Below are 17182 nucleotides of genomic sequence, written 5' to 3' on the forward strand. Positions count from 1 at the left end.
TCTCCTCCCCTTGTGTTATGACAAGCGGTCATGTGACATCAGGAGGAGCAGGTCACCAATGTGGTGGTGATGGTGGGGTCAAAAAGTTTACATACAGGGAGTCCAGTGGAGCAGCCGAGGTCAGAGAGCAAAAGAGCCGGGAGCCAGCGCCGGGGTGCAGGTTTGCCCAGGAGCACAACCCCTTTAAGTAGACTGACACTGTGAGTTACCCTTTAAGTTGCAGATGCTCCAGCAGGTCTAGGACAATTGTGTTTGCTTTCACATTTGATTGCAGAGCTTTGATTTAATATTTAACCCATGCTGATCTCATCTGTTTGCCAGTGTCCAGAGGGGTAGTTTATAATTATTTCAGCGTCTCATGTGACCTTGGATCTTTTTTTTCTCTCAGATTCTAGGATGTTGCCTGCGGTGATTTTGGACTTCCCCACCTGACCGTTCTGGAAGGCACTGCAGTACTGTCTGCTGTGAATCATGATGTGCCCGTGCCGCAATAAGGCCAAGCTGCTGGTTGCCACTTTGTTCCTGCTGTCTATCGTCACCTGGTTGTATCTGTCTGTGGGCGACTCGGGATGTAAGTGTTACGTAGGCACGGCCTCAGTGGACCGTTTTATACAGGATGTGGTGCTATTGGGACAGATTTACTACCGCACATGCCACACACCACGTTTATTAAGGGATTAGACACCCTTTCCACCAAGCCGAACAGAAGGCGAGGCTTAAGATGGGACAGTAAGCGCCAAAATTGCAGCAGAATTTTGACACACAATAGGTGGCGTAAACTTAGACTAGACAGCCTAAAGTAGAGAAATGAATAGGACGGCACTCCCAGGCGTACAATGAAACTCCCACCCATGCACACCTCACCGCGGGCCTGGTCCGCACGCCTTCCAGTGCAAGTAGTGATGTGAAGTTTAATGCACAAGCATATCCAGTGTTGTAACAGGCCTTTTCAAGACCGTCTAAAGATGCGTTGGAATTATCATCCAGCATCAGCCGCTAGGATAAATCTGACACATTACACAGGCCAAGAATCAGGACAATAATTGGGGACGAATGTTTGTATGAACACTTGTTCCTGATAACAGCCCTGTGTAACATTGGCGCTGATCACTCGACGAATGAGCAAATTCTTGTTTGTTGGGTGATTACAACTTTCACACGGCTGCTTAAATCATTTGTTGAGTGCACATCGTTCTGCGTAAGCCGGGGTGTGCTGCCGAAATCAAACAAATTGTATGGGAATGAATGATCACAGTAACGATCAGTCATCCCTATATGGAAGGATCGGTCTTTCTTTCTTTCCCATCATCATATCTCTCGGTCTGTCTATCCACAACACATGGACAATTTTTAGTATAGCAGTGAGGTCCATGTAGGACACTGAACTGGTGACCGCTGCAGACAATAGTCTCCAATGGTCCCTAGGTCTGTACTTCAGGAGACACAGTCAGACATGCACCATTTATTTCTATGGGTTCATACGCAGTATAGCACAAGGACCAAAAATACTGTTGTATGAATGGGTCCTTTAGATAAAGATTGTCCAAACTCGCCAATTTTGGCAACATAGTCCCTTTTTCCAATGTGTATGGGGATCTCAGCTGGATCACAGCTATCTGGAGAAAAAAGGATCGGTTCCAACCTGCCAGATCCCCAGATCCTTTTTTTTTCTCACTGGAGGAATCTAGCAGTGGTTTATTCCCCTATCCCCATGAAGTAAGCATGCACACCTGGCCTCATGTCTCCAAAGACACCAGGTGCCAGCTTATATCAGACACGTGTACCACACTGACATGTAATATTCCTTTTAGATGGACCTTCCCTGGGCGCCTCGGCTCCACAGCTTCCCCCCAGACCACCCTCCATGCAGGAGCTGGAGATGAAACTCCAAGAAGCTGAGGAGGAGAACCGGAGGCTGCGGCTGCAGTTAGGAGAACTGCGGAGCGAGGATCACGAAGGAGACAACAGTAGTCAATGTTCACAGCGGAGTCTGACTGAGAAATGCGAGGTGAGTGACCTGTATGTAATCACCGGCCACGTATCTGTCTCCCACAGCTTCTCACCACACGGGCCCCACAGCTGTTCTCTATGCTGCTAAATATTTACACATTCCATTAAGTTGGACTTTTTTCGTGGGAGACGCGCCAGAACAGCGCAGGATGTTATGGATTTGGATGCAGTACACTCTACTGTTCTTGTACCTCCCATAGACCGTAAGGGAGAAATCTGTGTGCATGCTCCAGCAGAAGTCATGGAAACTCCATTCTTCAAAGGCGGGATTGGCCATAAATGTCTTTAAGCAAGTCAGAGACTAAAGACAGCCAAAGTACTTGGTTGACCAACACCTATCCTACTCTGCTCCTTCTTTCACCCAGTGGTGGGACCATCTAATAATGACCAATGACATGAGATTGTTGAGGAGAGGGTTGGATGATAAAATTCTTGTTGCCTGCAGCCACCAGTAGGTGGAGTTCATGAGCTTACTGCATACAGCGTCCATTGAAGTAAATATGGCCTCTTAGTCAATCAGTAAAGTCCTCAGTTCCCCCTAGTGGTAGCATCTGCAGAGCATAATTTTAATTTTTTACTTATGTCACTACAGGGGATTAACCGCACTTTATCAGGAAAAACACATTACTGACAATATATTATAAATTTAAGAAGCACAAAATTTAATTAAAAATAAAGTGTTTTTCTTTTAAATCTGTCAGCAGATTTATACCTATGACACTGGCTGACCTGTTACATGTGCACTTGGCAGCTGAAGGCGTCTGTGTTGGTCCCATGTTCATTTTTCTCAGCGGGCACATAGGAGGTCTTAATATCTGGAAATGAGCCTCTAGGAGCAATGGGAGTGTTGCCATTACACTTGGCTCTGCTCTCTCTGCTGCGCCCTCTGCACTCTGATTGACGGGACCAGGTGAAATTACGTTTTCACTGCCCAGCCCTGTCAATGAAACTGCAGAGGGAGCCGCAGTTGCAGAGAGAGCAGAGCCTCTAGGTGTAATGGCAACGCCCCCGTTGCTCCTAGCGTCTCATTTGCATATATTAAAACTTCATTTTCTCAGCAATGCGGGCACATATGAACATGGGACCAACACAGACGCCTTCAGCTGCCAAGCGCACAAGTAACAGGTCAGCCGGTGTCATAGGGACAAATCTGCTGACAGATGACATTATATTCTGGTTCAGAGATTGTAGCTGGAGTATCCCCTGAGGACGCCTGCAGCTATCCCTCTGCACCACCACCTCATGTATACTGTGACCAACCCCATAAGAGGCCAATCCACCTGCAGTAGCTGTTGGCTGAACGCACATTTGGCTGACCGTTATTAATTCATACACCTGCGCGCTTAGTGGGGAGAAGGGAATAAGCCGCCGCCAGACTTTTTTGCCAGTGGCTTATCCTTCATGTAAAAAAAATGGAACCCTTATGTAGAAATTCAACATGCTCAATCCTTCTTTCCCTTGACAAAGGCCATCAAGGAGAATCGGATGGTGCTGCCGAAATTGGCTGGTTGAGTTGACTTTGCTCGTATGTGTATGGGCACTTTTGTTTTGCAGTTTGGAGAATATGTAGTGGGCACGTGTGATGCCCATTTCTTAACCCATTTTCATCCAGCAGTGTGGTCCTAAACCTGTAGGTTCTCTTTACTTGGTCTTGAGTAAATAGGAACCGATGGAGAGAGTTACTTTCACTGTGCTGAAGAATGTGGAATCGGTCAGTAAGGAAAATCTGAAACCGTTCCAGGAACAAACAGTTACGGCCGGGGTGTTTCTGAGTGTCATGGACAGCAGTGCTCCAGGCCCACTCCATGATGGTCGGTTTATAGGACTTGTCGTTGGAGGCTCCTCATTAACTCCTCCTGTCTTTGTATCTCTCGCAGCTCATTCATGTGGCCATTGTTTGTGCTGGGCATAACAGTAGCAGAGATGTGGTGACTTTGGTGAAGTCCATTCTGTTTCACAGGTAGGTTTTGCATTTATGAGAGACCAAGTACACAAACGAAGCTTCTAAACTGTGTTATGCCTGGTGCGGGGCCTGCGGGGCGGGGCATGACACAGGTTCTGGATTTGATGTTCTCTGAATCCCTGTGTCACTCTCCACCTCCTAAGGCCCTGCACTAGGCATAACACTAACCATCATACTCAAAGCTAGCCATCGTCGGGAGTTACAGAGGTAAGACATCGATGACATATTGTAATGTATGTCATGAAACAACCCCTTTTAGTCTGGGGAAGGGGGGGGCTGGCAGCCATCTTTCTCTACGAGATCCAGTATCATCTACAGCATTTTTACCACTAAGGGACTATGCTGCAGCTTGGATTATTCATTATGGAGTCTGAGGCCCTTTCTGCTGGAGTTTCCCTTTATATTGATTCTAGAAGACAATCATCATAGTATGCTCCGTGATTACTATTGGAGTGTATGGTAATTACATCACTCCCACCTTCCATCTTGATTAGCTGAAAGGCCCATATGGCTGCAGGATTGCCTGTCTGGTCCCTTTTGGGACACTGTGGGTGCAGTAGCACCCACTGCAGCACAATATGAGCGTATAGTCTGGTGAATTCCTGGTGGTTAATTATTTGTACCTCTTTTTCTTCTATAGGAGGAACCCCCTTCATTTTCATCTGATCACAGATTCTGTTGCCCAGCGCATTTTAGGCAACTTATTCAAAACCTGGATGGTCCCATCCCTGCAGATCAGCTTCTACAACGCCAGTGATCTCAAGGTAAATAAAGCTAGAAACGGACAACTGTATAACTCCACCTCACTCCAGGGGAAGATGGAAAAAGTGTTTTATTGCCAAGAACCCCATAGCAGTTTAAGTTGGGGCACCTTCTAGTGGTGAACCCTACCACACCCCTTGTCTGTAGGACCTGTGGAGAGGGAGTCTTCCACAGGTTCTCAGCATCCATTAAGGGATGCAGCCAACCTGGTCTGAACCCCTGTCTACAATAGCAGCCATGTGGTCTGTCTCTGTGTTCTTGACAAGCCATTCAGACATCAAAACTGTCCATTACCTCCCCTTTGGATCGGGCCCTCCATGACTGATCCAATTTTCTTTTAAAAGCCTGAGGAGTGTGCTTTCTACACCCGTGCAACAAAATTGTGCAGCGTGCCACACAAAAACGTGCACAAGGTTACGACCTATCACAGGCCCTCTCCGTAAAAGAAGGGCCCCCCCATAAACCTTTCCCAGTCCCTTCGGTCCAGAAGGCTCCTGAAAGGGACAGAGACAAAAGGGCAACCCCCTGCCAATGTGATCGAGGTCCACACCTCAGCAGGGAAAAATAACACCTCATTTTTGAGCCAGAGCAGTTACCTTCTCATGAAAAGTACTTATTCTCCTTGTGGAGACCATGCTCAAGGTAGGAGCCTTTAGTGCAATGCCTTCTGGGGAAAGTATACAAAACAGCTCTCCTCCATAAGGAAGGAACGTTTGTCTAGTGCCAGCACTTACAGGATAGCCACCTATAGATGGTAGTTATGTTGTATGCAATTGTACTGTAAGCAATTGCCTAATATGTTAATTACATAACATAATAAGTGAAAGAGGGCTTGTCACACCTGCACAGAAATGCAATGTGCTGCGTGGAAATGCAGGAGGCAGAGAGAATATGCATTCAGTTGTATTTCTCTTAGGGCCCATTAACAGGACCTTATTTCTGGGTCCGTATCCATTCCCCAATTTTGCAGAACAGGTGCGGACCCATTAATTTCAATGGGGCCGCAAAAGATGCAGAGATCACACGGTGTGCTGTCCGCATCCGTAGTTCCGTTCCGTTGCCCCACAAAAAAAGCTAAAACATGTCCTGTGGACAAATATAGGCATTCCTATCATAGGGCTGGTCGTGTGCGTTCTGCAAAATGCGGAACGCACACGGCCGGTACCTTACAACCCCGACCAGGAAATGCTTACAATGTGAATGTACCCTAAGGATGTGACGTTTTCTTCTTTAGGCAGCTTAGTCACATTGACCGTAGCTTGCATATTTGAGTACTTCATACAAGATGGCAGCATCCAGTGTACTCTTCACCAGTGATTTACTTCTCACACTCTTTCTTCCCACAGCCTGAAGTTTCATGGATCCCAAACAAACATTACTCTGGGATTTACGGCCTGATGAAGCTTACGCTGACTAAAGCACTGCCCTCCGACCTGTCAAAGGTCATAGTCCTGGACACTGACATAACCTTTGCTACAGACATAGCGGAGCTTTGGGCTATATTCAGGAAATTCACAGGTAATGCAGACTGTGGCCATTGCCCTTTGTTTACATGAGTGCCCATTTTTCTCCCTCATACCAAATTAGATGTACGCATTGTTCTCATTTCAGGTGAGCAAGTTCTGGGCCTGGTGGAGAATCAGAGTGACTGGTACCTGGGGAACCTGTGGAAGAACCATAAGCCTTGGCCAGCTTTAGGCCGTGGATTCAATACAGGTTAGTAAATACAGCCGTGACACTGGACACAATACCAGCTCACAATTATGCACCATGGTGTCTGATTGGTGACCTCTTCCTCCAGGGGTCATCCTACTTCTTCTGGACAAACTGCGTCAGATTGGCTGGGAGGAGACGTGGCGTCTGACCGCTGAGAGGGAACTGATGAATATGTTGAGCACTTCACTTGCTGATCAGGTGAGGGGATATTTGCAGGACGTCATAAATTGCTTAATATTATATAAATGGAGGATGATAATTGTCGCTTTCTATTTAGGATATATTCAATGCGGTTATAAAGAGCTCGCCGTCCCTGGTATACGAGCTCCCCTGTTACTGGAACGTGCAGCTTTCTGATCACACGCGCTCTGAGCAGTGCTACAGTGAACTGGCTGATCTGAAGGTAAGACTACCATTTCTGATAAATTAGTTGCATCTTTGCCATTCTGTGCACAAGAAACTCAAATCTACGCCAGCTCAGGGTCATCCGGTGGGCCCCAAAAGTCCAGGAGAAAAATATATTTGGAGCTGCCTTTAGAGCCTGTCACTTGCCACTAGGGTCTGTTTCTTTTATTCAAAACCTATTAGAGCTTATTGATAATATTGCTCATGGACCTTGAGAATACATCTCGTGAGCCCAAGGAACCCCAGTCCGATACTGCGTAGGCTTGTGATATAACTTGCGTTTCTGGCACACTTTATTGTAAATCTGACAGGACACCATAGACTCCTCCCTCCCACTAAGCCCCACCCCTTTTCTTACCACTTTAGAAAAGTGTCAAGAAGCTCAAAGTCACAAGTTATGGCACAAATGTGGCCTGCGCCATAATTTGCTGCTTTTTGATGCCACAATAGTGGTGTAAATCACTTTATAAATGCCCCACCACTATATTCCATGTTACAATACGCTGCTATGTGTGTGTGTGTGTGTGTGTGTGTGTGTGTGTGTGTGTGTGTGTGTGTGTGTGTGTATATATATATATATATATATATATATATATATATATATATATATATATATAAATATAATGAATCCATATGAAGTAAGCTCCCCCTAGTGGTGGCTTTAGGCAGTCATAATGTTATCATGTAACTTCACATCTAGCCAGACTCCGACAGCTATAAAGCTATATTAAGAAATTAAAATGTGTAGAATTTTGGATCTAAAACAACATGGTGTTCAAGGATGGAGATTCAGTTTGTAACCACTTTCTAGTTCTATAGGATGCTGTGAGTCACCGTATATAAATGGCGCCTGCTTTAGCTGTCTGAGATGGTTGCTGTGCTATACAACAGTGGTCACAGGGAAGACTCGGCAAGACAGCGCTGCTTCACTAGCTCCTTAGATGCTATGATCATCTCTGATACAACCTCCTGATGACACTCTAAGCTCAGTGGCCACTTCCATCTGAGAACATCCTGCTTGAAGCCTCGCAAAGGCGAGGTACTGTGGATCAATTGTTAGGTGTCTGCTTGGTCTCATGATGTCAAAATGTGAACAGCATGATGAGGAGGACTGTTTAAATACCAATTCTAATTGAACTAGGAGAACACCTGTTGTGAATTTTGCCGTTAAGCTTCTTGTTAGAGAACAGCAAGTTGTGCAAAACTTACTGACAAATTGGACATGTGCATTTAAAAGTTTAGAGAAGGTCACATTAAGTTCACCTGTAAAGGTTAGAGTGCATTTCAGGTTCATCCTGAAATTTCACCCAAAAGCCAAATATCCCTGACATTTTGTAAGATGTGTGTGTGTGTATATATATATATATATATATATATATACAGTACAGACCAAAAGTTTGGACACACCTTCTCATTCAAAGAGTTTTCTTTATTTTCATGACTATGAAAATTGTAGATTCACACTGAAAGCATCAAAACTATTCTAGGTTCTTCAAAGTAGCCACCTTTTGCTTTGATTACTGCTTTGCACACTCTTGGCATTCTCTTGATGAGCTTCAAGAGGTAGTCCCCTGAAATGGTTTTCACTTCACAGGTGTGCCCTGTCAGGTTTAATAAGTGGGATTTCTTGCCTTATAAATGGGGTTGGGACCATCAGTGGCGTTGAGGAGAAGTCAGGTGGATACACAGCTGATAGTCCTATTGAATAGACTGTTAGAATGTGTATTATGGCAAGAAAAAAGCAGCTAAGTAAAGAAAAACGAGTGGCCATCATTACTTTAAGAAATTAAGGTCAGTCAGTCAGCCCAAAAATTGGGAAAACTTTGAAAGTAAGGGCTATTTGACCATGAAGGAGAGTGATGGGGTGCTGCGCCAGATGACCTGGCCTCCACAGTCACCGGACCTGAACCCAATCGAGATGGTTTGGGGTGAGCTGGACCGCAGAGTGAAGGCAAAAGGGCCAACAAGTGCTAAGCATCTCTGGGAACTCCTTCAAGACTGTTGGAAGACCATTTTAGGGGACTACCTCTTGAAGCTCATCAAGAGAATGCCAAGAGTGTGCAAAGCAGTAATCAAAGCAAAAGGTGGCTACTTTGAAGAACCTAGAATATTACATATTTTCAGTTGTTTCACACTTGTTTGTTATGTATATGATTCCACATGTGTTAATTCATCGTTTTGATGCCTTCATAGTCATAAAAATAAAGAAAACTCTTTGAATGAGGTGTGTCCAAACTTTTGGTCTGTACTGTGTATGTGTGTGTGTGTGTGTGTGTATATATATATATATATATATATATATATATATATATATATATACACATATACACACACACAGCATTTGAGTGATTACTAAATAAATCAGTCTTTTGCTGCTATCCCAGGACTTGAACTCATGAGTTTTGTGTATAAGACTGCTGCAGGTGTGCTACAGAGCACACTGTGACAGGCCGATAGACTTTTTCACTAAAATGTACTGGTATAAAGAGCATTGTACAGGAATAGTAATGAAGGTTATTAGTTAAGGAAATTTTCTTCTACCATAGCAGTGTAATTTGTAGTATACTGGTAAGGTGCTGGTTTCCATATGCAAGATTTACCCCAGGAGTCCACTTTATTTACCAAAATATAAGGGAGCAAAATAAATAACAATATACATACTTTTGTGTGCGTGTGTGTATATATGTATACATACACACACACACAATTTTTTTTTTTTTTTTTAAAGCAAGATAGCTAAAATGTGTTTATTGTAATTTATTTTGCTCCATTATAGTTTTGTGATTACTAAATAAATTAGACTTTTGCTCTTATCCTCTGGTATACAGAGAAGTATCTGTAACTGGTAAGGCTTCTGTCGCTCAAGCAGGAGTGTGTGAGTTCGAACCCCACTGGTAACAGTTTAAAAGTAGAGACAGGAAAAATGTTAAATATACAGGGATATCCTCAAGCACTGTCAGAATGGTAATGGAAATAGCCATATATGGAGTCAGGCAGGGGACTCCTAAGCAGAGCAGTAGTGGATACAATGTTCTCAGTAATAGAAATTTCCCAGTAAGGTACATTGCCAATCTGCCCCTGCTCTTTACAATGGGCTCATTCATCAGGTGAAACTGTTGTTCATGCAGGCAAGTAAATCATCATTTCTGGGCAGCAGATTCTGAAACCTCTCCAGAAACAATGCAGCTGTGTGAGGACGCACGATGGCAGCAGCGATCACTTGTTCTTATACTGTGGAGGTGATCGCTGCGCGTAAATGCAGCGCTTCACCTTCACTGAGCGAGCAGCCGACTCTCGGGAAGGAAAGCTTCCTTCCCGATAATCAGCTGCTCCTCGCCCTGTCTAGACCCACCATAACACCTAGGCGATCATCAAATGACCAGAACACGTTTTTATCCCTAGGGAATAAACACTGAAGGTTCCTATAAAATTACAGCAAGCAGAGATCTTGAAAGTGTAGTGGAATTGTTACAGAAAGCATATTAGAAAGTTGTTACTTTTATTTGCTGAAACATAAATACCCCTTTAAAATGGGGGCAAGTTTAACAAAATGCCATTTGTAATACTCGTAGAAACAGAAACTATACTTTTAATTCCCAAGATTAAGGCAGAGTTTATGCTGGAGAAGGCCAGCCGGACATGTGCACTGTAGCCAGTAATATCCTGCCCTTCCTAATGTTAGAGGTGTAGAGCTTTGCTTTAAAGGTATATTACACTTCTTATCCCTGCTGACATAATTAGACGTATATAATCAAGTCCTGCCTCAATGAAATCCTGTATGAAGAATTTTTTTTTTCAATGTATAATAACATTCTTTTTATGCGATTCCAACATCATTAGGACTTTTCAGGTTCTATATCATCAGACTATCATGGCTGCCTTGTTATGAAATGTGCCATTTTCTGTTTCCGTCTGCCTGCAGGTTATTCACTGGAATTCCCCTCATAAACTCCGTGTTAAGAACAAACATGTGGAACTGTTCCGCACTCTGTATCTCACGTTTCTAGAATATGATGGGAGCCTCCTGCGCAGAGAGCTGATTGGCTGCCCGAGTGACAAAGAGCATGAGGTGAGGGCGGTGTGGACGCAGGAGAGAATCACGTCCGTTTTAGGACTCTGCGCTCCTCACTTCCACGTTGTCTGTTACTGAGCTTCATGTGGTTTACCTGCTGCGAGGTTCCAGGAACCCATGATTTTCCTGCCCCCAGAAGTGTGCATGATAATCCCTATCAAGCAGAGATTTACCATACAATGAAGGATGTACAAACTGTGAACATGGACATTTTAGTGGGTAAATTGTAAGATGATTATATCATCCTCAGGTGCGTGTACAGTTGCGGCACTGAATGGGCTGCACTGCTCTCAGAAAAGGCCCTGGCCCCTTTTGTCCTACTAACTGATAGGGGTCAAAACACCAGGAGACGCATATTGATGGCCTGTCCTCCTGAATGTATATTCCTGGAAAGCCCTTTAATTACTTGGGCCAGTTGCAATGACTAGCAGGTAAATTATCCACAGGCTGGAGGATAAGCATCTGATTGGTAGAGGTCTGACTGCTGGGACCCCCACCGATCACAAGAATGCGTTCCCGTTGGCTGGTATGAATGGAGCCACAGGTGGAGCTCCATTGAGGTGCGGTACCACATACAAACTGTGGAGAGACGTGATGCTGTTTTAATGCAGTATTGGTGCATTCTAATGGCAAACTCAGCTCTGCTCCAACCTAAATGTTCAGACTGTAAGGATATAGCACGGTAGCTTTACCATTTCTAGGTAATCATGAGGACATCTTCTTACATTGACCACAGGAGGCCTTGGAACAGCTGGATGAGGAAGATGTCTGCTATGACTTCCGCAGAGAACGTCTTGCGTCTCACCGTGTTCACCTTTCCTTTCTCCCGCAAGAAACATTACCGGAGGATCCCATGGATGTTACACTGGTGGCACAGCTATCTATGGACAGGTTGGCGTGGTTCGCAGCATTGACTGCACGTAGCTTTGTAGAATGGGTACTTAATATTAGTATTTTTCAGACTGCAGATGCTGGAGTTGATCTGCAGACACTGGGAAGGTCCAGTCAGCCTGGCACTGTACCTGTCGGACGCGGAAGCCCAGCAGTTCTTGCGTTATGCTCAAGCCTCTGAGGTTTTGCAGTCTCGGACCAACATTGGCTACCATGTAGTCTACAAGGAAGGGCAGCTGTACCCAGTGAATCTTCTACGAAATGTGGCACTGAGGAACGCACAGACACCATATGTCTTCTTGTCCGACATAGACTTCCTGCCCATGTATGGACTGTATGAAAGCCTGAGGTTAGTTCTATAGATGTGGTTGTATAGCTTCTGTAAAATGTATGAGCATTGGGGGTCTGACCGTGGGGACCAACGTTAGTCTTCAAAATGGGGTGCCATGTCCCTCCGTATTTGCAGAGAGGTGGTAGTAAATCTGTAAACAGCTGTTCGTATCACCCACACACTGTAATAAAGATAAGTTCTTATCTGCCCGACACATTCTATGTTTCTATGTTGCCTTTAAAGTTAAGTAAATCATTTTAGTTAATGTTTCAAAACCTGTTGATGTCCCGCTCTTAGAAACTACAAGTCCCATCATGCTCTGAAAGCCCGCGGCTGCGGCCCGCAATGCACAAACACCCACCGTGGGGCAGCCGCAGCGGATCGCGGTCCCATTCCCTTTAATGGGTCCACGTCCTGGCCGTTCTGCAAAAAGATAGAAAATGTTCTAAGTACGGGACGAAACCCCACGGAAGCACTCTGTGCTGCACATTCCGCATCTCCAGATTTGCGGACCCATCGAAGTGAATGAGTCCGCATCTGTTATGCGGAATGCACACGCAATAAGCCTTAAGGGGTGGATTCATCACACAAGACAACCCCTTTAATACGAGAGCAACACTGCAATCAGTTGCAAACTGTGATTCCAGCTCTTTAGACATTGAAGTTAATGGCTATCCTTTTAATGCATGGATTTTAGGCACTTATATTGTGCTAACATATTCCGCAGCGCTGTACAAACACGATGGCTTGAGTCCACCACTGTTAGGGACTTTAGTGAGAGTTACAGATCCTCTCTATGAGTAAGTAGAAACTTGTCTGATTTGGAACGTGCTGTGATCGGTTTTATCTTTGCGAAGGAACTGCAATGTGTAGCTGGAATTGGCTTCAGACTGCAGAATTAGAAATCTCAGTAAAGTTCTGGATCTACATTTGCCACTGCAAAGCGAACATCCTTCTTTGGAGGAATCTGAATTGCACAGCTATATAGGCAGTTCATAGAATTTTTGACCAGACCACAGAAATGTCACCCGTTACTAAGGAGTCTTGGACTGATCTATACATTGGCAGAAAACTTTTCTGGTCTTATTTCTTATATTTTTTTCCTTCTTCCTGCCCATAGGAAGTCCATAATACAGGAAGATATGGCCAACACTCAGAAAGCGCTAATAGTTCCAGCCTTTGAAACGCTACGTTATCGTCTGTCCTTCCCCAAATCCAAAGCAGAGCTGCTCTCCATGCTGGATATGGGGGCACTCTACACCTTCAGGTAAGAGTAGAATGAGGTCATTGCTGATGTCAGATTTTGCTGAACTCCGTACTAGATTCCTACACAAAAATATAAAGCGGTTTACGCGATCATGAAAATGACCAGACCAAGGTCCGTTTCTATTTACAGAAATGTAACCTTGTAATCCCTTAGCAATATCCACCTTGCATGCGGATTTCACCTCTACACATTGAAGGGTTGACATTCATGGGGAGAATCCACTACATGTGGTGGGCAACACCTATTATATTATGGGTCCATGAATGCCAACTTTTGACTTCACTCACGGTCCTCACATTACATATAAATTTGTATTTTCACACCCCTAGGAAACAGCTCTGCTACATGCTCCCCTAGTAGAATATACCCCCAGAGAGGTTCCAGTCTTGACTTATGCGTCACTGTGTGATGCCGCCACCTGCTGGTCCAAATAAATCTCTTCTAATCTGGGGGGAGGGTCACCATTTTCCCAGATTAGATTGTAGCTGTATACAACGTTGTAATATGGTCATTGGATTAGCCAAGACCGTAACGATCTCTGGCATGCAGGCTACTATTCATTCGTTTACATGTTTCTAATCATTCTTCTCATGGCTCTGTTGTTACTTTGTGATTATAGGTATTCCTGTGCTTTCTCTTAGATACCACGTGTGGGAGAAGGGACACGCTCCGACCGACTATGCCAAGTGGAGAACAGCAACTACTTCATACCGTGTTGATTGGGCAACCAACTTTGAACCCTATGTAGTTGTCCGACGAGACTGTCCTGAATACGACCAGCGCTTCCTGGGCTTTGGCTGGAACAAAGTGTCTCATATTATGGAGCTAGATGCCAAGGTACAGACATATATCCATTCTCAATTAGTTAAAAGAGAGGTCTATTTTTGGACAGACTTGTCTCAGCTATCCTTTTCATGAGGTCTCAGGGTAGGGGGAAACGGGGTGTTTCTGGTGGGGCGGCTGTAGCATACATCAAATAAAATTTTAGGTTGATCATTTAGGTTCCAGGTGAAACCACGGTTGCACTGCAAACTAAATTACCTGTCTCCATGATAAGCTCTATTAAAGGGGTTATCCCATCTTAGACAATGGGGGCATATCGCTAGGATATGCTCCCATTGTCTGATACAGTGTTTCCCCGAAAATAAGACCTACTTCTAGTTTTGCCTCTCGCTGTAATATAAGGCATCCCACTGAAAATAAGACATCCCCCGAAAATAAGACATCCCCGATAATAAAGCCACACCAGAATATAAGGCCCCCGAAGCTACGGTACCGTAAGGCGCCTGACTCCTCTGGACCCTACGGGCACCGCCACACAGCTCACTGATTGGCCGCAGCACAGGAGGTGCGAGGCCTCTTTAAATCAGAGAGCCCGCGCCGCCGCCAGGACAAGCTGCCGCCTTCTTCCGCCCGCTGCTCGCTCTGCCCTGACTGAGTCTGGCTGACTCACAACTTGGCTGGCACGGACACACAGGGGTGACAGGTAGGATGGGGGGCGGAAATATCTGATGGAAGGTGGGGGGGTGGGGGGAGACTAAATACGGTAATCCACTGTCCACTGGCACAGGGGAGGGGGATCATTTAAAATGACACAAGAGGATCAGAAGGGGCTACTAAAATGGTACGGTAATCCCCCTCCCACCCTGATACCCCTGTGCCATTTTAAGTGATTCCCCACCCTGATACCCCTGTGCCATTCTTCTTCATGGAAAAATAAGACATCCCTGAAAATAAGACCTAGCAAATCTTTGGGAGCAAAAATTAATATAAGACACTGTCTTATTTTCGGGGAAATAGGGTAGGTGCTGGTCCCACCTCTGGAACCCGCACCTACAAGGAGAACGGAGCCGGGGAGAGTTGTGGCTGGAGGACCCCATCCACCACCAGGCGCAGCTCCCCGCCTCTCCCATTGAAGTGAATGGGAGTGCACCGCGCATGCGCGGCCACCGCTCCCATTCATTTCTATGGGGCCGACGAAAATAGCCGAGCCAGCGCTCGGCTATTTTCGGCGGCTCCATAGAAATGAATGGAGGGCGGCTGCGCATTTGCAGTGATCTAGCCTCAAGTTTCTCCACTCTGTTCTCCTTGTAGGTGCGGGTCCCAGCGGTGGGACCCGCACTCATCAGACAATGGGGGCATATCCTAGCGATATGCCCCCATTGTCTAAGATGGGATAACCCCTTTAAACCAGGTATAGTGCAGAGAGTCCTCTATTACTGCAATCTGATGTGCGGTTGCAGAAAAAAAAAAGGTTATTCTTATGCAAATTAGGGGGCTAGGAGCGCCGAGAGGCTGGCCTAGCCCCTCAGAGCCGTGCCTTACCTCCCTCTCATGGCCTTATTGAATACCTTGGTCTAAAATCTGCTTCTACTGGTGAGACTACATCAACACATGCACAGTTGATCTCAAGAGACCTCAGTTTTCCTCCCGGAAGAGAGACGCTCAGATTTGCTGATCTAGAAGTGAAGCAGAGTTTTCTGTTCCAGGAGGAGAAAGACATCAGCCGGCACTTGCACAGTGCAGATCGCTGCAGGGAATGCCTCCTGGGATCAACTGCGCAAACACGAGATTACAGATCCAAGCAGTGAGAATGCCTGGCCCTGTCAATCAGGCCATGTGGGGGGGGGGGGGGGGGGGGGAGAGTGTAATGTGGAAGGTGAAGCAGGTCTCTGAGTACAGCCCCTCGGGACTCTGAGTACGTAATTTGCATAAGTAACTTTGCTGCAACTGTACATCAGATTGCAGCAATAGAGGGCTCATTTAATTAACAAATGATCAACCCTACCAGGCAGTGTACCTAGCGTAATAGGGTTGATGCTCTTTAAAATGTAGTTCACACACTGCAGCCCATAAAGGACATCTGTAAGCAGATTTGTACCTATGACACTGACTGACCTGTCAAAAATGAGGTTTTAATATATGCAAATGAGTCTCTAGAAGCAACAGGGGCGTTGCCCTTGCACCTAGAGGCTCAGCTTTCTCTGCAACTACTACACACTTTGACAGAGCTAGGTGTGATCACATTTACACTTCCTGACCCCGTCAAAGTGGAGAGGATGCAGCAGTTGCAGAGAGAGCAGAGCCTCTAGGTGTAATGGTAACACCCCCATTGCTCCTAGAGGCTCATTTGCATATATTAAAACTTCATTTTTTTTCTCAGCAATGCGGGCACATATAAACATGGGACCAAAACAGATGCCTTCAGCTGCCAAGAGCACATGTAACAGGTCAGCCAGTGTCATAGGTACAAATCTGCTGACAGATGCCCGTTAAAAGGGTTAATCCACCCCATAACAAAATTTTATTGAGTGCTGAGAGTGTGTGTAAAGAGGACTTCTCACCATGAAATGCAGTGCAATCTGCAGGCAGCATGTTATAGAGCAGGAGGAGCTGAGCAGATTGATATAGGTTTTGGAGAAAAAAAATTCTGCAAAACTTGTACGTTTTTCATATAAATCTCAGGTCTTTCTCAGTAGTACACGGGATTCGTATCAGCGATTGACAGCCATCTCTAATAGTATTATCAGTAATTACACAGAGAAGACAACCACGGTGTACACCCAAACTCAGAGCAGAGATTTAAAATAATAAAATTACAAGTTTTGTGGAATATTTTCCCACAAAACTATATGGCCAGACACACACGAGCGAGTTGAATGCGATAAACTCCCTGTGTGCGCCAGCGTGAGGTCTCATTCTGGTCTCAGCTCCTGACATCTATGCCAGGCTTTAGGATAGCAGCACTGGTACAGACAGGAGGTC

At 45.3% G+C, this 17182-nt stretch overlaps 1 protein-coding gene across 3 annotated transcripts in view; it reads left to right on the forward strand.

Annotated features, from left to right (window-relative positions):
* LARGE2 (LARGE xylosyl- and glucuronyltransferase 2) overlaps positions 1–17182 on the forward strand; it is a 60816-nt gene that overhangs the window by 42518 nt on the left and 1116 nt on the right. For all 3 annotated transcript variants that reach the window (XM_040409137.1, XM_040409136.1, XM_040409138.1), the window contains 13 exons: positions 389–571; positions 1812–2008; positions 3888–3970; positions 4614–4737; positions 6082–6253; positions 6347–6451; positions 6537–6649; positions 6729–6854; positions 10779–10925; positions 11665–11819; positions 11890–12168; positions 13271–13417; positions 14059–14254. In XM_040409137.1, the coding sequence (XP_040265071.1) occupies positions 472–571; positions 1812–2008; positions 3888–3970; positions 4614–4737; positions 6082–6253; positions 6347–6451; positions 6537–6649; positions 6729–6854; positions 10779–10925; positions 11665–11819; positions 11890–12168; positions 13271–13417; positions 14059–14254 (1944 nt within the window). In that variant the 5' untranslated portion in view covers positions 389–471. The remainder of the gene's footprint in view (positions 1–388; positions 572–1811; positions 2009–3887; positions 3971–4613; positions 4738–6081; positions 6254–6346; positions 6452–6536; positions 6650–6728; positions 6855–10778; positions 10926–11664; positions 11820–11889; positions 12169–13270; positions 13418–14058; positions 14255–17182) is intronic.

This window comes from Bufo bufo, chromosome 10 (genome assembly GCF_905171765.1).
Source record: "Bufo bufo chromosome 10, aBufBuf1.1, whole genome shotgun sequence".
Taxonomy (NCBI): Eukaryota; Metazoa; Chordata; class Amphibia; order Anura; family Bufonidae; genus Bufo; species Bufo bufo.